The sequence below is a fragment of the Pseudonaja textilis genome, chromosome 10 (genome assembly GCF_049901715.1).
Source record: "Pseudonaja textilis isolate UNSWEBS1 chromosome 10, rPseTex1.2, whole genome shotgun sequence".
NCBI classification, from domain to species: Eukaryota; Metazoa; Chordata; class Lepidosauria; order Squamata; family Elapidae; genus Pseudonaja; species Pseudonaja textilis.
Window position 1 is genome coordinate 10,730,186 of NC_141999.1, and position 23,963 is coordinate 10,754,148.

Consider the following 23,963-nt stretch of genomic DNA (forward strand, 5'->3'; position numbering starts at 1 on the left):
AACCTCCAAAGACCAGAGTTTCTTCTACAGATGCAAACCTGTGAAAGAATTTTGCACTTCTCTAAAATTCACAAATGTGACAAAGCCCGGATTACTCCATAGTAAGATACACTCAAGCATAAGACAGATATTTGAATTTTATTTTGGGGGGAGTTGCTGCCTTATATTATCAACATCACTGATTATTTCTATATTGATTTTGAACATTTGTTTTCAAATGTCAGAGCTTGGGTGAAATTCTGAGAAAGGGTATGGAAAGTACCTGTTAGGTATGTGCAAAATGTATTTTGATCACTGAATCATCAGGCAACTGATATCTCCTCTATGCTGCTTGGAATAAAGGGCAATTCTTATTTTAGAAAATAAAAGCACCCACAAGTGTTTTCACTCATGTTCTCTCCATCCTCTTTTTGGTATGGGTTGGTTTAACCACCCTCCCCACCTAAAGTGAGAACCAAAGAATAAAGGACACTTCCTGTGAATGCAGACTGAATCATTCATATCGTGCATAAAAGGTATCAAGGTGGATTCCCTTTTGCTCTCCCAAAACCGACTTTAATAGATGATGGAACAGCAACCCAAACTAAGGTAGGCTCTCTTTGTCCAGCCAACTCTGTGGAAGCCAAAACTCTTTTTTATGCTTTTTGCTGGACTATTTAGCAACGTTCTGTTGCTCTTTGTTTTCTATTCATCTATATATATATTCACATATCCTACGCTTGATGGATTTCTCCTTGTCTTGGCCATTGGTTGTCATTTCTTCGGGGTGAAATTTGGAAAGGCATGATGGTACGGCATAAATTACTATAAGTGTTTTTAGATCTATAATCCGAGCTCCTTATGATAATGTTATAGTAATATAACATAATACAATAAACATACTATAATATACTCTTCTTATAGATATTTTTACTGCGGAGCTTTTTTATAGAAAGTTCTAATTTACAAATCCTTTTTACTTAAAAAAAAGAAATTCTAAGAGAGAAAAGAAAGATGAAACAATAAAAACACAACTACAAGCGAATAAGAAACCAGTTAAAGGAGGCAGAAATGGGAGAACTGAAATAAAACTAGTCAGTAAATTGCTTTTAAACAATATTTAGCATAACGATACCATCTATTTTATCAGCTTTAAGAATCTGTAGTACAGTTTTTTTGTTTCTCTTCAGCATCCTAGTTACAAAGTTACTTTTCAAAGGAAGTAATGCATGATATACTAAACCATAAACTGACCACATGAGCTAATTCATATGTTAGGCTAAAATGGAATTGGCACGTACTACTGCTCAGTATGTTGGTACAAGTTGTGTTTTTTGGCCAGGCAGGTATTCTTATTAACAAGAAACTATCGTTAGAAGTTTTGGTGGACATGAACAAAAATGTCCAAATGTTTGTTTTAAAAGGAAAATTATTATAAAGAACAAAGTACAAAAATGGCTAGCATAAATGTTGCACTGGAAAAAATGGAAAGAATGACAAAAATATATTGTGTTCATAAAAAAAATTACCTGCAAGGAAATAAGAATACAAAGAGGAGTTTGCAGCATGAATGCTTTAGTCATGCTGAACTACCCGTCATGTTCATGAGCTTTCAGGAAAACTGCATAGAAAATAAATTTTGAGTATCAGCGGGTGGAAGAAGGCTAGGGAATACTGCATCCAGAAAACCAAGTAAGTGACTCAGAGGAAAACATGAAAATATATTGATTTTGCAGAGATGGATGCAGTTATTGCTAATTACCATGATGGTTTTATTTTCCCTTTCATTTAATCATGTCTGATTTTGGAGACTGTCTTGACAAGTCCCTGACATTTTCTTGCCAAGATTTTTCAGAAGTAGTTTGCCACTGTCTCCTTCCTTGGGCTAAGAGAGAAGGACTGCATATTACACTAGGTGCGGGGAATAGATTTTAGAAAAATAGTGGATCCACACATTATACAAAACCAGGATTCCTTCATTAAAACATAATTGGTGCAGTTTACACGATAAGCTAAGTCGAATCATTGGCCGTAGTTGTTCAATACTGAACCACAAACTAGTCAGATCACATTTTAAAGGGGGTGGGGGAGGAAATGTAATTGCATATTACTATCCTCATCTCAATGGAAATTAGCCGTTATTTTGAAAAGATCTAATGAAAGTTGCACATCATAGTAGAATAAGTATGCTTAGCCATATCACAAACATTTACAATGCTATAATTAATCATCTTTATAAATCAAATCATTATTAGTAGGCATGCAACAATCTAGAAGCAGCATTTACTTTTATCAAACACTATGGTTAAGGAATACTCTGAACCCTAGACTGCTGCTGTGTAACCCTCTGGGCAATGTGTTTGGCCAATGTGTTTTGAGATTATTTTCAGACTTGTTAAAACTAGATGTATTTCTGATAAACAGCTAGTTCAGTCTTTCAAAATAAGAAAACTAGTTATCATTTTGACTTTTAGGGGTAGGACATTTGTAGGGAAATTGTCCCAGACTACACATTTACTTAGTACATTTCAATTTATTTCATTATACAGTACTGTATTTTATTTATTAAATTCATGCGCTGCCCATCTCATAGTTTGAAACAACTCATACGTACTAAAAAAAAAACCCAATAAATGTCTCTGGAAGGCTTGAAACAAAGTAAAAATGTTATTTGCGTTGCAATTTTTTTTCAACTTGATTTCAATGTACTATAAACAGTAGAAAAATTGCAGTGAGAAAAGAGAGAGATTGTTTTCTTTAGTTCATATATTTTCTTCATCTTGTTCCGACCTCCTGAGTGAGACAATCATCCTTAGCTACAACTGATTAAAACAGTCTTTTTTCTCTTATTCTGAAACCATCCAAGAACATCCTCCTCTGGCCTGTAAAATTATTAGATTTTTCTCACCCGTTACCTAGAGGGAAGCCAGAGGACTGAAAGAACTAGGAATTTGCAACAGAACAGGAAAGTAATTGGAAATGGAGACAACCAATTTTATGACAGTATATTTTTCTGCCACATCAACAATGGATTGGATGGAAAGCATGACAACTCCGTAATGGGGGAAAGGTTTCAGACTCTTGAGGGGTTCTCACCATGAGGAAGGGCAGTGGGTGAGATATTTGAATGAGAAAACCAAAATGTCTTCCTCAATAATGAGCATCTTTAGTAAACTGCAATGCTCAGGGGGCCGCATTGATAAAAAACAAAAACAAAAGTGAAATGAGTAAAGCATTCCGAATTAGAATGATAAAATGCAAAGGAAAAAGGACAAGCTGGCCACACTTTAAAAAGTAGCCACATGCAAGGAGAGATTTCATATATAGATTGGGGAAGCTTTAGGAAATCTATCACACAGTCATCAAGCTGCTTCTTGCAAGAAAAAAAGGCTAGAAATTTATACCAATTTATCCAAAAGAAAGTTTCCTAGAACTCATAGGGGATTATTTTTAAGAATTAAGCATACAGCTGTGCAGAGAAGTGAAAATTCTCTGGGTTCAAATACTGCCTATCCAAGATCTACAAAGGTAATTTTAAAATGGTATAGATCATATGTAAAGGACTTTGCTTGCAATGCATTAAATGACAGTATTTTTATTCTAGGAAAATCTGACACACATCAAACCATTCAGCAATGAAATTTCTGTTAAATTTTTCCTTAAAGATGTGCTCAATCTCTTGTATGCTGTTCTTCTCTTCCCCCCCCACTACAATCACGCATGTGTATACGTACACAGACACACAATCATTTACTGGAACTGCGATGTATTTATTTAGTTGTTGACATGTTTTCTTTTCGATTTCTAATTTTTTTGTTTCATTTTACCCATTTTTGATGAAAGTACTGGAGGTATTAGCTTCCACATAGTCAAAAGGAATCTAACTTTGCTGACATCGTTAATGTGGAAGGAAATTATGATGCATACATAACTTTTTGGATAAAAGCACAGCTTTATGGATACCAATTTTACCAGCTGTTCAGCAGCTCCCACATCAAAGAAACTATTCTTTCATGGGTGGTTTTACTGGTTTGACCTTTCTCTTTTGGAGGCATCATACATCAATGATTTCTAGGTAATTCTGTGTCAATAGTGAAACATAATGATTGGGCTCATCGGAATACGTTTAGGAAGATTTATATTCAAATTATTGTTTAGCCATGAAGCTCATTTAGGGACCTTGGGTTAGTCATTATATGTTGGTCTATCCTACCTTATAAAGTGGCTCTTATCCTAAAATAAGTCTGTGAAGTTTTAGAACAACATTCTCAACTGAAGTGAGTTGGGATGGCAAATCCTGAAAATTCTCATGCAGTAAGAATTATAAGGGTTAATGTTCCAACAGATCTCAGACTGGAAAATTCTATTTGGGGCACTACTAGAACTTTAAGCTTCTTTTGAATGAAATTACTGGACACTTAATAATTTGTCATTAGGCCCGTGAAGTGCTTCAAATTCAAATCTGAAAGAGTGCTTTGGAGTGTGCAGGAATTCAAACATAGCACCTGTTTAAAACACTTCAGTTCAAGCATTAACGTAGTAGCAGATCCTTAAAGCAGCAGTTCTAGGAAAAGACTTTATTAAGGAAAATTGAGAGCTTGTATGCCCTTGGGGGACTTATGAAACATGAACATTCTGTGTCAAACAAGCACATCAAGTGATGCACTTGAGTCATACAAAGGACATGGCCTCTGTCTACTGAAATTCCTTCTACTCCTGTATTTCATAATCTTTTGGACTTTTAAGACACATATCCTCCAAACCCTCTATTGGAACCTGCTTGATTAGGTAAAACCTTGATTTATAAATATTTGCCTAAGCTCGTGTAATCATTCATCAGATAATATTCATACAAAATTCTGACATAATATCAGAATCGTACTGATGAAAAGAGCCCAGGGAAAATATTTCTCTTCATTCCAGGAAGAATACTATAAATAAAGGTGAAATGCAGGGAATAAAAGACATCCTTTTATTTATTGCAGGGAATGTAATAGCAAGTAAGAACACAGATTAAATCACAGAATATAATGATGAACATACTCTCATTATAAATGAGAATGCAATTAACTGAGTGGATAACATACTATTTGCCTTTTATAAGAACAGAGTCTAGCTATTATAGACAGTGTTGAACTCCAACTCCAGTAAGTCTCAACCAGAAAGTCACTTAAGAATTCTATATACAGTATTTGCAAAACACCAGATAAGTGGGATTAAAATATGAATTCAGCTGGTAAATTAATGGCTGTCTTCAGATAATGTTAACTGAGCCATAGCTTATCAATTAGGACAATTATCTTGGTCTTGTAGCAGAAAAATGGTAAATTACCTACATACCATTTGTGGATCTAAAGAATAATAATACCTATTATTATTACAATGTCAGTATATGAAAAACAAAGATGAAAGATAGTGTCATAAACCTGCTGTGGTGGTCTCAGTGTTTATCACACTAGATACCATACACACAAGAAAAAAATATTGGATGGCCCTTAGAAAATATGTGCATTGATAAAATTTCCATCTGTCAATTACAAAAAGTCATACTGCTTGGATTTGTACATATACCTGTGGTGGGATTCAAATTTTTTTTACTACCAGTTCTGAGGGTGTGGCTTAGTGGGCATGGCAGGGGAAGGATACTGTAAAATCTCCATTCCCTCCCCACTCCTGGGGAAAAGTTACTGCAAAATCCTATTTCCTCCCACCCCACTAACCTGCTTTCCAGCTCTGTTCTCCTGTGCAGGGCAACAAAAGAAAACCCAGCCGATCAGCTGGGACTCGGGAGGCAGAGAGTAGATGGGAGCAGTGCCAGTCAGAGGTGGCATTTGCCGGTTCTCCGAACTACTCAAAATTTCCTCTCCCAGTTCTCCAGAACTGGTCAGAACCTGCTAAAGACCACCTCTGACATATACAATGTCAGTACATTATGACATCCTTAGCAGAATATTAACCTTTTTGTGAGTTTCAGTTCACAATATTGTGTGATGGGAGCCAACTGAGTTTAATTAATTAGATTAGATTAGAATTTCAGTCTTTTTGTTTTAAAGATGCTACTTGCAGATACATGAGTATTTGTAGATACCTGCTCCTAGGCTGGAATTAAAAACAAAATGGAAATAGAGCTGAGAGAAGGTTGGAATTAGGGTATGTAGTTCAACCAGTGAGTGTCAAGACAAAAAATGGTATTTAGGTTCAGCTGAGAATCCCAGTCAGTTTTCAAAGGCAGTTCCAAGAATCCATCATAGTAATCCAGCCAGTAGAATTGATCCAATATGTTTTTGTTTTGTAGCAGAACAACACATGGGCAAATCTACTCACCCAATTTTCAGAAGTTATTGTGGCACTCTTTTTTTAAAAAGAGGTTTTTCCCTTGATCCCAACAACATTGCTTATAATGTCATCATGGCACCAGCCTGTATGTCTCCATGAAAACATTACAACACAAAATCTAATTCATGACAATGTTTCCCACTTAGGATAATCCCTAAAGCAGAAGATAGACACTAGTCCACCATCTCTTTCAGTTTGTTCCTGCTTATTTTTGTTGCTGAATTAAATACAAGGTAGTGGCAGGATTTTCAATTTAGCAATATACATTGTGGTTTTGAGTTTCCAGTAAACATTAATCCATTATAGCCCTCTATATCTCCATTATCTGGGTAATTATGCAGATTAATTAATATTATTTCAATTATCAAAGGGATAATTTATGAAAAGGAGAATGTTTTAATTACAAAAAGTTAATAAATGCCAATTGTTTCAATTCTTAAATTTCCCTTAATCATAACATGATAAAAGTTATCAAGCAATTAAGAACACATATGTTTGTGCATAACTATATAAATTAAAATTTCAGTGTAGATGTATATTTTAACAGGACTGTATGGTATTGATAGAAAGCAAGAAATTAACACTTTAATCCCAGAAAGTCATATATTGTCATCCCGAAAGCACTCTCAGTATATTACTAATGAACAAAAGTGACCATTGTTATCCATAAGAAAAGAGACCAAGGAAGCATTTGTCAATACACCAATATATTCCATATCATGGTATCATTTAGATACACCTTCCCAATGTACATGTAACAAAACAAGCAAAGGCAGCCTATTACTGAAATAGGATAGGACTTTGAGAAAAAACAGGACCAAGTTCAATGCAGATATATGGCATCTAAACATAGCAGGGTTGGTTTACCACATTTCAGAGGAAATCAGGGGTCACCAACCTTTTGGACCTCAGGGACCACCAAACTCATAATTTTAAATCCCGGGAACCACTAATATGAATTCAAACTTCTTAACAACCGGTTCTCTGTGTGTGGCCTAATTTGTGGGTGTGGCTTGGTGGTTATGTGACTGGTTGGGCATGGCTTGTATGTAAATATTATAAATATTTATGTAAATATTGAATTTTTTATTAAAAAAGCAACTTTTACCCAAAATCAGGCATAGCAGGCAGGCAGATTGAGTTGCTCACAGAATCACAGATTCACTTAGAGATCTATGATTCTGCAGTCGACAACCTGGGTCTGTCATAAAATTTGCTTGCAAGCGAACCATAAAATTTCCTAGCAAGCAAACTCACAAAATACCATGTATGTAAATATTGATTTTTTTTTATAAAAAAAGAGCAACATTTACCCAAAATCAGGCAAAGCAGGCAGGCAGATAGAGTTGCTCACAGAAACACAGATTCATTCAGAGATTCATTCTGCCATCGGCTACCTGCACTGAATAATAGAAGCTTCAGTCCTAAGGAATGTCCTAAAGAAGATCTAAAGATTAGCTGGTAAGCAAGAAATCCAACAATTTCTTGCTTTCTAGCTAACCTAAATCTCCCGGCACAGCAGAACAGCTGATGGTCTGGGGGAAAAATGGAAAAATAGCAACTTAGCAGGCAAGTTTGCCAGGTAAGGAGTGGGCAGGGAGGGTTCCAGCGGGTCATGTGTGGGTGGCGCAACCTTGTGTTCCTGCACAGCCTGGATTTGAGGGGTGCTCTGGGGGTAACATTTCTCTTCGGCCCACCAAAATTTTCTTGCGGCCCATCAGTTGGCGACCACTGGTATAAACAATCATGTAAAAGGGGAACCATTGAATCTAAAATCTTCTGCATCATCAGAAAGAGCAATATAAATTTTGGAAGATAGCATCCTTACTTCTTATTTTCTATTTTCTTTTCTCTCCTTTTGATTTGCTCACTCTGAGGTTTATATCCCTTCCTCGTTATGCCCATTCTAACTGGGGTTAAAAAACGAACATTAGTAATTGATTCCGATATGTTATTTTTCCAATCTTTAACATAATAATTTGAACAAATATTGATGAACAAAATATAAACTAGACACATGATGAAAGGATTGTTATTGAGTTATTTCAAGGATTCAACTAGGTGTACTTTTACTCTTCCCACAAATGTTGTTCCAGATTCTGTTCTCCATATGGTAGCTGGACTGAGAGAAGAATGGAGGAGGCAATTAGGATCCCTTGGAGGGAATTTGCTTTTCAGGAGCGCTGCACCTGTATTGCGAAGGACCAGTTTTATGGGCCACATTCCATCCATCCCCCAGCTCAAGTTTCTTTACCTGTCAATCTGGACTTCAAGCATGACAGCAACAACAAGGTACTTCCAGTATTCTCTTTCCCCTAAGTCCATTTAATTCATTGATTCCATTGGTTTGACTGTGCAAAATTACACATTCTCATTCTCCTTTAACTACTATTGATACATTTCCCCCCACCTAGACAACTCCCAGATCACACAACACAACCTCTCTAATCTGCACTGCTGCTAGCTTTTATCATTTTTGTTTCTTTATAATCAATAAATAACTGTTGATATTACTTTCATTAAAAGTAATTTGAAAGCCAATGCTTTCCCATCCTTCCCACAGCTCTGAATGGCTACAGGTTTAGTACAAATCCACAACATTAATAGGAAATCCTTAGTCTTGGAACTCTCTAGTAAATTAACCAGTTCTCCTTTGATATCTAGGTTCCTCTTTGTTATGCAGATACTTTTTTCACCGATACCACCTAAGTGTGTTTCAATAAAGGAGGACTCCTAATAGCATAGTTATGGCAAGCCTGTAGGATAGTTAAGAAGAAGGAGGAACATTTATTTATTCCCACCAAACTATATCAGAAGGAAGCTGGTATTTGTGTGTGTGTGTGTGTGTGTGTGTGTGTGTGTGTGTGTATGTAAATAAATAAATAAACAACCAAATAAATAAATTCTGGCCTGGTCTCACATATTCTAGATGCATATTAAACAAATGTTATGCTAGAAGTGAGGAAACCCAGCCACTGATTTCACCCTCAGCCAAACCTATCTGTGCTCTTAAGTGAAGAGTAGACATTCATTAAAAAAAAAATCTTTGTTTTCCAGGTATTTCTTAGGGCCAGAATACTTGTTTGCTCCTTTATTCTCAAAAGCAATATGTAAAGTTTATACAGCTTTACAATTGGAATCTTCATAAAAGAAATCAAACCACAAACATTTATTAGAATGACTATTATAGAAACATTACAACGATGTCTGCCAATCAGAATTCTCCATAGCCACCTTTTCCCCACTTCAGAATTTTAGCAGATTTTCATAACTTCAATTAAAAGAAGAAACAGTATGTCTGCGAGGAATCCAGCAAGGATGCAGAGGTCCAACCCATGTCCATGTGAGCTCAGATTACCTTTCATAAAAACCATGAGTGTATTTAATACCCATGTGCACGCATATGTTTGCACACATACAAGCACAGAGGAAAATCTTGCTGTTGGTCTTGACTGCCTGTGACTTCACATGTATATTCATACAATTCACTTCCTATATATATAAAACGGGCTTGCCAATGCCAGTGCTGCCACCTAGCTGGAAGTTAATGGGTGAGGGAGAAGTTCCCTGAGGATGGGCTCCAGCATGAGTCCAAAAGCTCTGAAAACTAAACCTCTGGTCCTGGTGACCGACCCAGATTGGATCCTGCAACATTATTCTGGGACATATATATTTATTTGCCCTCATTTGTGAGAACTTTACCGATTTGTACTTGCATCACCGCTTCAAAAAGCTGCAGTCAGAATATGCTATCTCAGTGCTTTTCTGTATTGCCAAATAATGTACAAGGAAGAATATGAAAAGATGAAGCAAACCTTCACTATGCTGACCAACTCAATTTTTTTTTTTTCAGATAAAAGCTGTGATCAGCAAAGAGTACATTCCTGAAGGTACATACTTTGGTCCACTGATTGGGAAAATCTACACCAGAGAAAATATTCCCAACCATGTGGACCAGAAACACTTTTGGAGGGTAAGTATTGATCATTGGAAAATGGTTCTTCTTCCGGCCAGGTAAAATAACGATAGGATTTAACATACAATGCTCTGCCCAATAGTTATCCAGAAATAAGTTATTCTTCTATAACAAGAGGTTATATCATGTGAATTGACAAAGTTATGTGTCTTTCTTTAAACAATGTTATGACTGGACCACAAATTCATTATATCATGCAAATTTGAGTTTCATAAGTGGCCAGGATCCTTAAAAATCTTGGCTGATGTTGTGAAACACTGACTTCCAAGCATAGCATTTAACGAACAGTATCTGCAACAAGTATTGCATTATGTCAGGTTCCAATTTAAAAAAAGAATGTTTGAAGAAAGATTTCCTAATACGTCACTCATTCTCTGTTTTCTTTCTTGCTCAGGTTTTTTCTGCAGAAGGAAAACTTCACCACTTTGTTGATGTGAGTGACTCTTTTTTCAGTAACTGGATGTGCTATGTGAATCCAGCTCCCACCTATCGTGCTCAGAACCTGATGGCCTACCAACACAACCTGAAGATCTTTTTCTATACTATAACTCCCATCTTAGTAGGAATGGAACTTTTGGTTTGTCCTACCCATGAGGAATCCAGGCACTTGCTGTATTTGTATCCAAGGGAACTTACATCTGAGCCAGGTGAGAATGTTATAACACTGCGTGAATCTGTTCTTGCCAATAACTCGAAGAACAAGAATTCTGGCAAAAACCGCCTTGTTCCCCACCCATTAGGCAGTCCACTTGCAATCAAATTGAGAAGGAAGATCTACCTTTCTTACATACTGAGACAAACAAACATTCTACTGTTCAAGATGGATGGGATAGGAAACCTGTGCATCTCCAAAGACTGATGAACCACAACTCAGCAATCCATTAATATTGCCAATAATGTAGAAAACAAGGGATCTAGTCCAGCAACATACGAATAGCCACAGAATGTCAGCCCTGCTCTATGAGAAAATCTACACTACCTGTGGATTTATTACAGTTCCTAGAATTATCTGGGAAGAACCCATATAAATTTATAATACTGGTATCTTGTTTATAATTACAGCTATAATTACAACTTAACTCTTAATTAATTATATAGATAATTTAATTGGAATTAATTACAGCCAATCTGATATGGTTAAAGTGTCAGGGCAGATGAAACTGGGAGACTGTGAGTTCTAGTCCTACCTTAGGCACAAAGCCAGTTGAGTGGCCTTGGGCCAATCACTTTCTTTTAGCTCTAGGAAGGAGGGAAGCCACTTCTGAAAAACCTTGCCAAGAAAAGTTGTCAAGCAGTATTTGAGAATTGGACACAACTGAATGAAGAAGAAAAAAACTTAATTGTAGTATCTACCAGCTATGTGTAGTGGAGCCCTGATTATATTTTCTTGCTTTCAAATCACCTTTGGTTAATGATTTCCACTGAAGAAGGGATATTCCTTAATGCTTCCATGATAGTGTCTTTTTTCTTAAATTTGACTTTGTTTTTTTCCCTCTGAGTCCCAAACTTTCACTTTATGCAGTTGCAGACTTAGAACCCTGTAATACTAAAAACAGAAGCTATTTTAAAGATAATTGTGGATGGAGTACTTTCAAGTATTGTTGGATTCAAATTCCCATAAGCTTCCGCCTACGTGGCTATGGTGGTGGAAACTGTTAGTTGCCAACATCTAGAAAGTCATTGTAACCATTAATTTTAAAAGAATAAACTACCAAATATGTGTTCAGTTTTCAGTACAGGATTTAATCTGCTTCTTGTACTAGGTTAATCAAAGGTAACAGAAACACTTAGAAACTGAACATTACTAGTATACATGCTTCATTTATAGATAAAGTACTATTTTTTTCTGAAATGTTGAATGCTTAGTAATATAGATATGTGTATTGTATATATGTTTAATATTTTAAATAGGCAGTTAAGAGGAAACGATTGCTTGTATTCTTTGTTTCCTTCACAGGTATTGTTTTTTTTATTTGTGCCTGTGTTATATTACAGTATACTATTCTGTGTAGATCACATTCATTTTACTAATTTATATAGTCATAGGCTTGTGTTTGGTGTCTACCTTCTTCTTAAAATAAAATGCATCCCAGCAAGAGACATTGGACAAAGAGAAGAAAATAGAATGAACAAATTAGAAGAAATAAGTATTTCCTATAATCACTACAGTTGTTTTCCCTAGAAGATAATCAAAGCTAACTTATTCTATATTATTTGCTATTTACTAAAAAAGAAAATAAAGGGGCAGCTGTCTTTTTCTCCTTTTAATAGTTTTAAAAATTTTGAAGAATGCTTCACAACATCTCTAGGACAGATAAGAGATAGAGATCTGATTGTCAGTCAAAGTGAGACTAGTAAAAAGTAACTTTGATTCTTCCTTTACAGAATGTCTGAACTTGAAAAATCTTCCAACAGAACCTTCATTTGAGGTGGCTTCTTATTCACCGCAGATTAAGTCCAAAGATAACAAAAACTGTACAGTTATCGCAACAAAAGACAAAAGGGAAGATGAAGAAGAAAATGTTGAACAGGATGTGCCATCAAGGAAGATATCAGGCCACAAAAACACAAAGCCTATGACAGATGTCTTTCACAGAGTTGAAAAACAGCCCATGAAGCTTAAGAATTCCTGCACAGAATCCAAGTTTAAATTTGCAGAAGTGATGCTTGGTCTCCCAGGAGAGAGAAATATGGGACAAGAAAATCAATATCACCATGGATTTAGTCCATGCAACTCAATGACTTCACCACAGATGGAACATAATATTTGCAACAAGTATTCATCCTGTTCAGAATATCACTATATGGGCAAAATGCCCAATGCCTATTGTCGTATGTCCAGCACCACGACTGCCCATTATCCCAAATCTATAATAGTTTCTCATGATCTCAGCTTCCCACCAGGTCTATCACTAACGAATTCAAAGAAAATTAAATCTCAAAGTTTGTCTTCCCAGGATATCATGAAGAAATCTCTATATCATAATGTCTATCTTCCCATCTTGACTCAAGTACAGTACAATGCTAAATCTCCAAATCTGTTCTCTTTTTATGCTGGAACATTTTCACTTCTGGGCTGTAATTATGAGAATCAAGCCCTTTTTCATGACTTCAAAGGTCAACAGTTGAAAGCTGCTTCTCCAACTTTGTATCAGCATGAGCCTGTGAATCTCAGTACTCCCAAAAACTATTCCTCAATGTCCAAGGAAGGCAACAAGTCCAAGTCATACGTGTTGAACAGGAAGAATGGCAAAATTAGATATGAGTGCAATGTCTGTGCTAAAAACTTTGGACAGCTTTCCAATCTGAAGGTATATCCAAACCAGTATGTTAGTGACTGGATGTAATGATTGTGAGCGGTTCCACACTGCAGCCTAAATTGTTTGTCTCTCATACTACTCCTGGATGTTTCTTAACTTAATTTCAGACATTCCAGTCTAGATTAGTGAATTGGCAACTGGGCTGGGCTGAAGCTCCATTCAGAATACAAATTTTGCAAGATTGATTGAGTTTTTGTCCTTCCCACCCCTACAGGAAAGTTAAGTTTTGCTGGCTATTTCCTGTGTGGACTGATCTCTGTGCTTGCCTTTTTTTTTCAGTAATTGTTCCTTCTTAATTCCATCTTGCCCAGATGTCTCCACACATACCATTCTCACGTGTCCTTTATCACTAATACAGATCCTTTTCTTCACAATGGAAATGAGTCAAGCAGAAAGTATGGATCTGCCCCATGACATCCACAAAAGTTTAGATAACAAGGTGTTGTTTGCACCCTGGTGAATATTGCAAACCTCATATATTGCCACCATTGTGTAGGTTATGCAAAAGGCCTTGCCCTACAAATCATTGGCTATTAGGTTCTTAGTTACTCTTTCTATTTTTAGTCCATTTAAAAAGCAGGTATTTCTTCATCCAACCAATATGAATAGTTTTATAATTTTAGAACTGTAAGCTGCCCAGTCACTTGGTTGAGTTGGGCAGCTATAGAAATTGAATGAATGAATGAATGAGAGAGACAGAGAGAGAAAAAAGAAAAAAGAAAAAAGAAAAAGAAAGAAAGAAAGAAAGAAAGAAAGAAAGAAAGAAAGAAAGAAAGAAAGATGCTTTGGGATCATGATATACTAGAATATAACTATCCACAGCTACCATAGCCATTGTAAATCATAGGACTTGAAATCAGACATACACATTGGGAAAGTCTGTTCTATTTAGTTCCTGCTGATTAGTGGGTGAAGTTAATCTTAACTATAGGAGAAGATTTACATTCAATCTAAATCAGATTGGATCTGATTAATAAAATGGCAGATCAACAGGAAAAAGTGGGGCTACAGGCTAGCCAAAGGTTTTTTAAACAGTGCTCCATGTATTCCTGGGTAAGGGGAAAAAGAAAAACTTGAATGCAGCTTATTTTCAGGCCTCCTGATTAAAAGAATATTGCCTTTTGATCAGGTCTGGAATAAAAAAAAAAACAGGTTCTGTAGCCTGAAAAAATTTGCAAACTGGGCTACAGTATGAAATTGGAAAAAAAAAAAAACCTCACAAGAAAGAAGTGGAAAACCAATTGTTTTTACCAGACCAATTTTATGATGAGCATATCCTTCATTCTGGGATTTTCCCATTCATATAAACATTCATAGAAGCAGTCAAGATTTGGCAGCCTTATTACCATCCGTTTGCAAGTAATCCCTTTTTATTATCCTTTCCCTTACAGGTTCATCTGAGAGTACATAGTGGTGAGAAACCTTTTCAGTGTCAGATCTGTAAAAAACGTTTCACCCAGTTGGCTCACCTGCAGAAACATCATCTGGTGCATTCAGGCAAGAAATCACATGAATGCCTGGTAGGTGTTTCTTTCCTCATCAAATTGCCAGCCAATCAGAGCAGAGAAATCCTAACTGGCTCTTCTCATGGGTTGTTTGATGGCTCTTAGGCCATTCCTACTGGGCAGATTCCTGCCAGCAAGATTTTATTCAGGGTGTCTGAACCCAGATCCACTTTCTGGATCTCATCAAACAAGGAATTCTTACCAGAAGCCAACCATTTTCACCAACTTGGTGAAGAAAGAAATAAACCTAAGAGTTATTATGAGCAAAGACGCCTTTTAAAACAGTGTTTCTCAACGTTGGCAACTAAGACCTGTGAACTTCAACTCCCAGAATTCTTCAGCCAGTTGAAGTCTACACATCTTAAAGCTGTCAAGATTGGGAAACACTGTTGTAGAATGTAGGTATAGTTTCTATGACCCACGGTATTTTACAATGTGCCAACATTGCTAACCAAAATGGATCTTGCCTCCCTGCCAGGTCTGCTACAAACTTTTCAAGAGTATCAGCAAACTCAAAACCCATCTCCAGCAGCACTCGGGGGAGAAGCCCTGTGGGTATTGGCTTTGTCCTTTCACCAAGCTTCTTGATGAACACCCAAATCTGCATCAATGCCCTGCCTGTATCTGAGGCTACATCCATCCATTGGGTTAGGAAATCTACTGCCAGTACTTGCCCAAAGGCCCATCAACTGGCTGCTCTCCTTAACTGACTTCGATTTCAACGTTGATCAACTGGAAGAAAGAAACTGTGCTTGGTTAGAACTTCTCAGGTTGTAGAAACTATCTTTCTGGAGGAAACAGTACACTTTTACCAAGATGACTCTCTCTGCTTGCTTAGCTTCCATAGAAAATTGGCACTCTTGTCAATGAATAGTTGCACTTTTGTAAGAGAAAACCCTTACCAATGCATTCAAACATTTGTAGAGCTGTTGGCTGTTTAATCTTCAATAACTTGACACTTGAGGTTAGAGGGAGATGCCTGCTTATGTCTTACCATTTTCTGAGATAGGCAGATGGTTATAAAAGAATGGGACTTCTTTCTATGTCAACTTCTCTGTGTCACTAGCATTGTTTCTTTCTAGTGGTGGATTAAAGCATGTTTTATTTGCTCAGAATTGGCAAATGTTTGGTGAAGTTTTAAGCTTGCATTTTTAACATGAATGATCAACTCTTCTATATCCTGCTTTAAATTCTTTCTTTCAGTTTCATATGGTATTATTTGCACAGAAATGTTAGTTGTCTCAAAAGTGAACAGACACCCAGCTTCAAACAAACAGAAATTCCATTACATTATGAGGAATGGGAGAAAAAAGGACCAGCATTAAAGTTTATTGAATATAAAAGTGTTAGGGTTAACACTTTTATATCCAATAAAATTTCCTTTCCTCTTTAGTATTTTCTTTCCCATAAGTCCCTGCAGGTTTTTTTGGCAAGATTTCAGAAATGATTCACCCTCGCCGCCTCCTTCCTAGAGCCAAGGAAGAACGTGACTGACCTAATGATACCCAGCTGGCTTTGTGCCTAAGACAAGACTCACTTTCCCAGTTTCTTATCTCATGCCTTAATCATTATCCCATACTGACTCTCTTTACTGTTTATCTGTTAATATATGTATCTATCCCCAAAAATCTGCCGAGCATTTGAACTGCAAAGCAAATTAAGTAGCAAACCTCCCATTCATGTTTGCAATGCCTTCAGCATTAACCACATATCCTGTGCCCCATATCTTACGTGAAGGCCAGCAAAGCAACCAAAACCACATCAAGCCCTGGGTATTTTCCCTCTGAAATAGCCGATGGACTGCCATTTCTGGTTTCATCTCCTGCTTTTTCTTATAGTCTTATTTTTTTTTTAAATCACTCATTATGCCATGTTTTTCTAAAATACAATTTAAAAGACTATATGACTTACTCTATAAACTTTTTATCAATAGAAGATAATATTTGCAACTCAGAGTTGACATGAGGGATCCTTCGTGCTCTCCAAGCTTGGTGGTTTTCTTGCAGACATTTCATTACCCAAGTAATATCATCAGTGCTAGAAGAAAGTGGGGGTTGCTCTTATTTTGTAAGTTAGACTTAGTGGCTTGCCCTGTCAGTGTTTGTGGAAGTGTTCTTGGCACTTCTTTCATTTCCTTTTGGGCTGTTGTTTACTCTTAGGTTGTTTGTCTGCATTGTAGTTCCTTGACTGGGGTATTGTTTTTAATTTCTTTTTACCTTGTAGGGTACAGTATAGTAGGCCCCAATGCCTGCACTTCCTAGCTCTTTTCAAAATGCAGATGTAATCAACGTAACTATATTAGACCAATAGTAAGGGAGTTAATTCCCTCACCATCCTGCTACATCACATTCATTGGTTTTTACTGCTGTTACAAAAATCACTTTTACAGAACCAAGATACTATTAGCCTTTAAGACTAGGTTGCACAAAAATTGGTTGTGGAAAATCACATATAATTTGGTGAGGGGGCACTGAACAATGCAGTGGGCAAAAGTAGTGCAAAATGAATAAAATTACAACATATGGAAAAATTAGGGTTTCCTATTTTTTCCTACATCTTACCAGAATTGGATGTTATGTGTTTTTAGGTGTTTTCTGTATTCTGCACAGTAGTGGATTTTTAAGCTGTGCAGATGCAGATAGATAAACTCAACAAGACCTCCATAACAAAGTACATTTATTGGTTCATCAGGTATCCTCATAACTCACATTTGTGACGAAGTTCTTTAATGACCAATCCTTTGTATATCTGCCTTGTAGTAAAAGATGGTTATCTTCTAACCCACCTTGTAGCGATAGAAAGCAGCTGCCATGAGTTAGGGAGTTCAGGCAAAAGTGAGGAAATCTCCCCCAACCCATGGAGGGTTAAATTAGTGACCAATCCGGATTACAGATGTGGCCACATGACATGAACTACATTTCCCAGGATACCTTTAACTACATTTACCATGATGCCTTCCTTTAAGGGGACAGCTCATAATTCCTAAGTAACTATCCAATTCCCATAGACTGGCTGGGACAGCATAAGGTGGCTTAAAAATATTCCCAGCTAAAGCTTTATGTGAAATATATAAATGACCCACCAGAGTCCTGATTTTTGTCATTTCTGTCTCCCTTTCCCTAGCACACAATCAAGCTGTTATTTTCATCAGCCAGAGCATTCTTTGTATGTATACTCTACATATCCATGTGTCCATATTTATGAGAAAGGCTCTGGTAAAAGCTCATGACTGGCTCAAAGTCACCCTATGGTGGGGAGAGGCGGACCTGAAGCTGGAGTCGCTCTGCTTCCAGACAGCATTTTATCCACCTCACCAAACTAATGTAATAGATTTCCTGAAGTATTTGTGTGCTGTATTCGTGAGCCAAGGCAACAGAGCATCAAAGCCGCCCTAAAAGAAATGGCTTGAAAAACAGGCCTTGTTCACAAGATGCTATTCAGGTTCCTCTACAGGATTGATTGAAAATCTGTGGGAAGAACTGGTTTTTCTAATGCCCCACCTCCTTTCAATGATTGCAAAAGCCTTTCATTATACACCTTCTTTGTATATTTTACTGTCCCAGGTTCAAATTGCATTTGAAAATGCACCCACCTTTTTGTTCTCTCCATTATCTTTTCCTCCTCCTTAATAATTTCATAATTGAAAAAATATCCATACACGCAACCCATCAGGCAGCATGGTAAAGGCACTTACAGTCTGGCTTTTAAAGTCTAAATGCTTACAAATATAACAAATTAGAAAATGTATAGAAAAAGGGGGAGTCACAAATCAATAATTTTTATTTCCTTTTTTTCTTTTCCTCCTTTCCTTTTTAGATATTTTAACTTTTATTAGATTTGCTTCAGTGATTTTATTTCCTCTTATCAACATATCAACATACATGAACACTATAACAATGTAATAGACATCTTAATATTCAATAATTAGTTCAAGACTGAAACTATTATGTAACCAATAATTTGATAGGAATTGCAGTGGTTCTTTTTATGTTATACTCAACTTTGGATGAAAAGTTAAATAATCTTATGCTGATATCCCAAATTGTAATTAATACTGATAGGATTTTTTTGCTTTTCTCTTTTTATTTTTAATACCTTCAGCTAAAAATCATGGAATGGCAATAATTTTAATCATATAAATTACATTGAAATCTACATTGAAATCATACACTGTATCAACATTTATAACATTAACATAAAAAGTGGGGGGTGGAGAAAAGAAAAATCACAATAACAATTTTTGGAGATGCACAGCAATCCCTGTTTTTTTTCCCATTAATATATGAGTCCTGAAACCTCAGACTACCCACTTCCATACTATGCCTTCTACTTCTGACACTAAATGGGTTGATACAATTAAGTCACAGTTTCCAAGATTATATGTTATGGAAAAAAACACAATTTTTAGTCATAATTCAGGAATCCACAAAGATTGGGTGCACACATCATTGAACTAAAAATAAAATAAGACACATTATAACCTAGCACACAGTATGAATTCAGCCTCTGAGAGGGACTTCTTCAAGGAAAAACAACCACCTGTGTCTTTCTTATGTTCAGTGAAGGACAATGCAATCTTATTCTCTATGCCACATAGAGAATGTTGACTGCAGAATTCTGAAAGTTGAAGTCCATCACATCTTAAAGTTGCCAAATTTGGAGGAATTCTTTTCTATACTTTCTCGCTCATTCTCTATACAACACACCAATCATTTTAAATGTGGCAAGCTAACCACAGCATGAAGGCCTGGTGTTTTCTAACACAAAGTGATCAGTCATCTGTGAATTTTTGGATGTGTTTCAGAACTACCACAGGACTTTAGATATAGTTTGGCTCAATCTTTTTCATCCCCAAGCTTGAACAAATTGGCTTATTTCAGTTAGGAAAGTTGACTAGCTAACACATATTTTTCTGTTTTCTATTCAGGAATTATAGACTACCAAATTAATAGCTCTCTTCATTAGCCCTTCCACTCATTCCTATCATGACAAGAATGCAATGGGACAACCTTCTTAATATTTGGGCTTCTTCTGCTAACCTGTTTAATAACACTATTAAGTGGACAGTTAGTTTGATAATTCCCTGGGAACTAGTGTGACACTGGGTTGGAAATTCTGCAACCTGTGCTTACATATAAGTATATAACTCCAATAAATGTTGTAAGATTAACAAGCATGCAAGGACGCTCCTAGAAACACATTGAAGCTAAGTCAGCATTTTGAAAATATAGGCGCTATCTCACAGAAGTGATCTTTGAATAGAGAATCTATGTGCTATCTGGAGAGCAGGTGTGAATGTTGTAGTTATCAGCATTTGGATAAAGACTAAGTAGGTTTAATTTCAGATCCATGAGAACTTGAGGCACTGAATGACATCCACTCAGATTTCCAGTTGGGATCACAAGAAGGGCAAGATGCCTCTACTCCTGTTTCATGTGTGAAAAATATATCTCGTTTGATGCTTACTTCAAGTTAGCAGATACATTCTAACTTGATGCATTACCATAAGGAAAGGTCTTCTTGCAGATGCTTTTCCAGCTTTTTATTTATTTGTTTGTTTGTTTGTTTATAAAATTTATAGGCCACCCATCTTACCTCAAGGTAACTCTGGGTGGTTTACAATCATAAAAAATAAAACTATATAAATTAAAAACATAAATACAAATTACAAAATACTATGACTCAATTAAAAGATGTGGAAGGCGGGAATCGAATGGGGGAGAAGGGATGTTGTTAATCAACCAACCGACTTCACTGTGATACTCCCACTAATGCAGTAATCATGTTGCTAATTTTGCTTTTCTCAAAGGTGTTTTTTAAATTATTTTTAAAAGCAACTGGACTGGTTTTTTTTGAGGAAGACGACATTTCACTTCCTGTCAAGGAAGCTTCATCAGTTGTAATGGATGGTGGGAGATGGATAGTGGGGGAGACGGTACTGACAGTTAAGAGTAGATGATGGTGGGAGGGATGGAAGGATAGGTTCTGACAGGATGGGGGGCGTGATATGAAAGGATTATGTTTCTTTGCAAAAGTTTCTACTTCTGCTTTGTTACTATGTAAACTTAAAAACATTTAAATTCTCAATTGTAGCCCAGACTTTTATTGTTTTGATCTCTTTGTATGTCTTTGTTAATTTTATTGTGATTTTGTTTTATTGCATTTAAAGCTATATTACATTGTTATGACATACAGCTACAGCAACTAAAACTTATTTACTTACAAGAAAACATCCATGGAATATGGCATCCTGAATCTCATTGTCATGATGCTTTCTTCAAGGATTACTCTCACTCTACATTTACCATAATATCTAAGGGAGGAAAAGGAAAATATATTTAATACATTTATAGAAATTCCCACATCTGGGGGTTTGATTAATTTTGAGAACATTTTGCATGTGCTGTCACTTTATGTTGCCATGACAAGGGCACGCATGTTCCCAAAAATAGTTGACACAAGCACCCATTTGCTGGATGACAGAACACTCACCTTACCAAGATATGGTTTTGATTTCTGGGCAAGTAATAATATTTCCAAACAAAAGCCTGCAGAATTCACCAGTTTTGTTTTCTGAGAATGCCTATGGGGTCATCAGAAGAAACAAGAAATGACACTAGGAAAAGATACTTCACTTTGTAGCATTCCAGTATCTCATTTAACGTCTCTTTTCATTTGAAAAAAAAAATCTAAATCACAAAATCAATTGGAACAACAAGTCAGACAAACTTCTAGTGAAGTACCCAAGGTCAATATGGTGGGGATTTTTTCAGCTGGATTGCTTTCCCTTTTGAATTTTGGGATGCTTCGCTGAAGGATTTTTGAAGCCTGGTTTTCCATGTTGTGTTCTTCCAAGTCTCTGCATTCCTGCCCTAGAAATATCTAGGTAGTATTGAAATCCTAGTATGCCCGACCAAGACCATCCAGTGGTATACAGATAGTTAATACTGCCACTAAGAGATATCATTTGACACATCTGGAAGCATAAGGTTAAGAAAAACCAAGGTAGCTAAATACAGTCCCTTCACTGAAATGATGAGAAGTTTTGGAGACTGTTTTTTGGAGTGAATATTTCATTCACCAGATGCATGCTGCCCAGATTGGGAAAAGGAGACCTATACAGACTACCTGTAGTGATCCTTTCTTTGTAACTGGGTACTGAATAAACTAAAAATGAAGGAACTATTTTGAAAAGCATGAGAACGGGTTATCTCGTGAACTGTCAGGGAAACCCACACTGAAAGGATATCAACTTCTCTGCAACACTTAAGCCTACACAAATTGTTATTGTGCTATATCTACATGGTGATTGCAATAGACATGTTAAAAATTCTTCCGACTCATCTACTTTCCATATTCTATTTCTTGTCTCTTCCTTTGATCTTTACCAATGGATTTGCCTTGAACATTCTTTTGAACTTGTCCATCAAGAAAAAATAGTTGTGTTCAGTCTCTCCATTGTGGAATTCTTCCACTGATCAACCTGTCTCATTCAACTTGCACTAGCATAATTCCTCCATGTTCAGCCTTACTCCTTCAATCTTTAGTCTGTAATATAGTAATCCTCTTTAAACAACTATCTCCTCTTTATTCTTCTGTTGATAGTTGGATTTGTAAACTCTATGATAGTCAACCCTTGCAGATAACAGATAATCAGAGTTGGAAGGGACCTTGTAAGTCATCTAGTCCAACCCCTCCGCCCAAGTGGGAGACTCTACACCATTTCTGACAAATGGCAGTCCAATCTCTTCTTGAAAGTCTCAAGTGATGACATCTATGTCATTCTTTCAATATACTATCTGCCTCATGTTCCCAGTTTTAGCTCTTTCTGCTTTGTCTTGATCCATGTTAGAACAGAATAACAGTTGGAAGGGACCTTGGAGGTCTTCTAGTTCAACCCCCTGCTTAGGCAGGAAACCCTACACCACTTCAGACAAATGGTTATCCAATCTCTTCTTAAAAACTTCCAGTGTTGGAGCATTCACAACTTCTGGAGGCCCTTGTCCCCTGAACTCTCATCTAGCTCCCCAGATGTTTGCTGGCAAGATATGACACACACCTTTTTAATTACACTTTCGTAATCATTATTTACAAGATATCATTCCAAAAATCTTTGGGCAGGGATGCCTACGATTATCACCCGACTCCCTGGCAACAATTCTGCCAAATGGATTTTGATGCCTTTCTCGACAAGTCTTAATAAAAAAGGGGAAATGATGTTAAATTTCATTCATAACAACAAACAACTGCAAGAAACATCATGTTAAACATCTGCTTTCCTTTCTGCAGGATAGGAATACCCTTGGTAACATAGTTCCTTTAAAAATGCTACCGGTATAAACCCACCTTAATTTTCAACACTGTAGAATTGAGCCCTTAGTGACTACTGGGGAAAAAAAATCAAGTGCAAATACTAGCTTAATATTTCCATATAAAAAATAACACAACTGGGGCATGATATACCGAAGGGTACAATTTACGCAGAGGTACCACTGGGTGTCAGGCTTACAGTCCAGCATTACTCAAACTTGGCCACTTGAACATGTGAGGACTTCAACTCCCAGAATCCCCAATGCTGGGTTAAAACATCGCTATATAAACAACTCGCCTGGAAGTCAACTGCCTCAATAAACACACTAGGAATTACTTCATGGCGGAGTCAAACGCTTAAAAACTCCGCTGCGAATTCCACTGAGCTTCGCAACCCAGTCAGGATTACTTTCGGCGTCCTTAAACATCCTTTAAGCCTTCAAGAACGACAACGACGACAGCAGTGTGTGTGTGGGGGGGGGGCAGAGGAGGAAGAAGGACCAAAATTCAAATGACAAACCTCCCAGCCCACCCCCG

At 36.7% G+C, this 23,963-nt stretch overlaps 1 protein-coding gene and 1 long non-coding RNA gene across 3 annotated transcripts in view; one reads left to right on the forward strand and one right to left on the reverse strand.

The window, feature by feature from the left end:
• The window catches only part of LOC148124900 (uncharacterized), a 40,630-nt gene extending 16,766 nt beyond the window's left edge, over nucleotides 1–23,864 (reverse strand). The window contains exons 1-4 of one of the 2 annotated variants that reach the window (XR_015744768.1): nucleotides 23,764–23,864; nucleotides 23,209–23,311; nucleotides 21,609–21,699; nucleotides 21,340–21,429 (exon numbers count right to left, since the gene is read on the reverse strand). This is a non-coding gene — a long non-coding RNA (uncharacterized LOC148124900). Of the gene's footprint in view, nucleotides 1–21,335; nucleotides 21,430–21,608; nucleotides 21,700–23,208; nucleotides 23,312–23,763 lie in introns of both variants that reach the window. The other variant, XR_015744769.1, reaches the window with a different exon arrangement.
• ZNF683 (zinc finger protein 683) lies at nucleotides 448–16,292 on the forward strand. The gene is made up of 7 exons (XM_026702843.2): nucleotides 448–588; nucleotides 8,412–8,607; nucleotides 10,169–10,288; nucleotides 10,686–10,938; nucleotides 12,677–13,602; nucleotides 15,003–15,131; nucleotides 15,595–16,292. Exons 1-7 carry the CDS (start codon nucleotides 563–565, stop codon nucleotides 15,742–15,744), a joined length of 1,800 nt encoding a protein of 599 aa, XP_026558628.2. The 5' UTR covers nucleotides 448–562; the 3' UTR covers nucleotides 15,745–16,292.
• Nucleotides 23,865–23,963: the final 99 nt, after the last annotated feature.

Excerpts from the sequence above, each read along its gene's own strand:
- ZNF683 (XM_026702843.2), top strand. The coding sequence starts at position 563 with ATGATGGAACAGCAACCCAAACTAAG. Across the intron at positions 589-8,411 it reads GAACAGCAACCCAAACTAAG|ATTCTGTTCTCCATATGGTA; the intron begins GTAGGCTCTCTT and ends ATGTTGTTCCAG. Across the intron at positions 10,289-10,685 it reads ACCAGAAACACTTTTGGAGG|GTTTTTTCTGCAGAAGGAAA; the intron begins GTAAGTATTGAT and ends TTTCTTGCTCAG.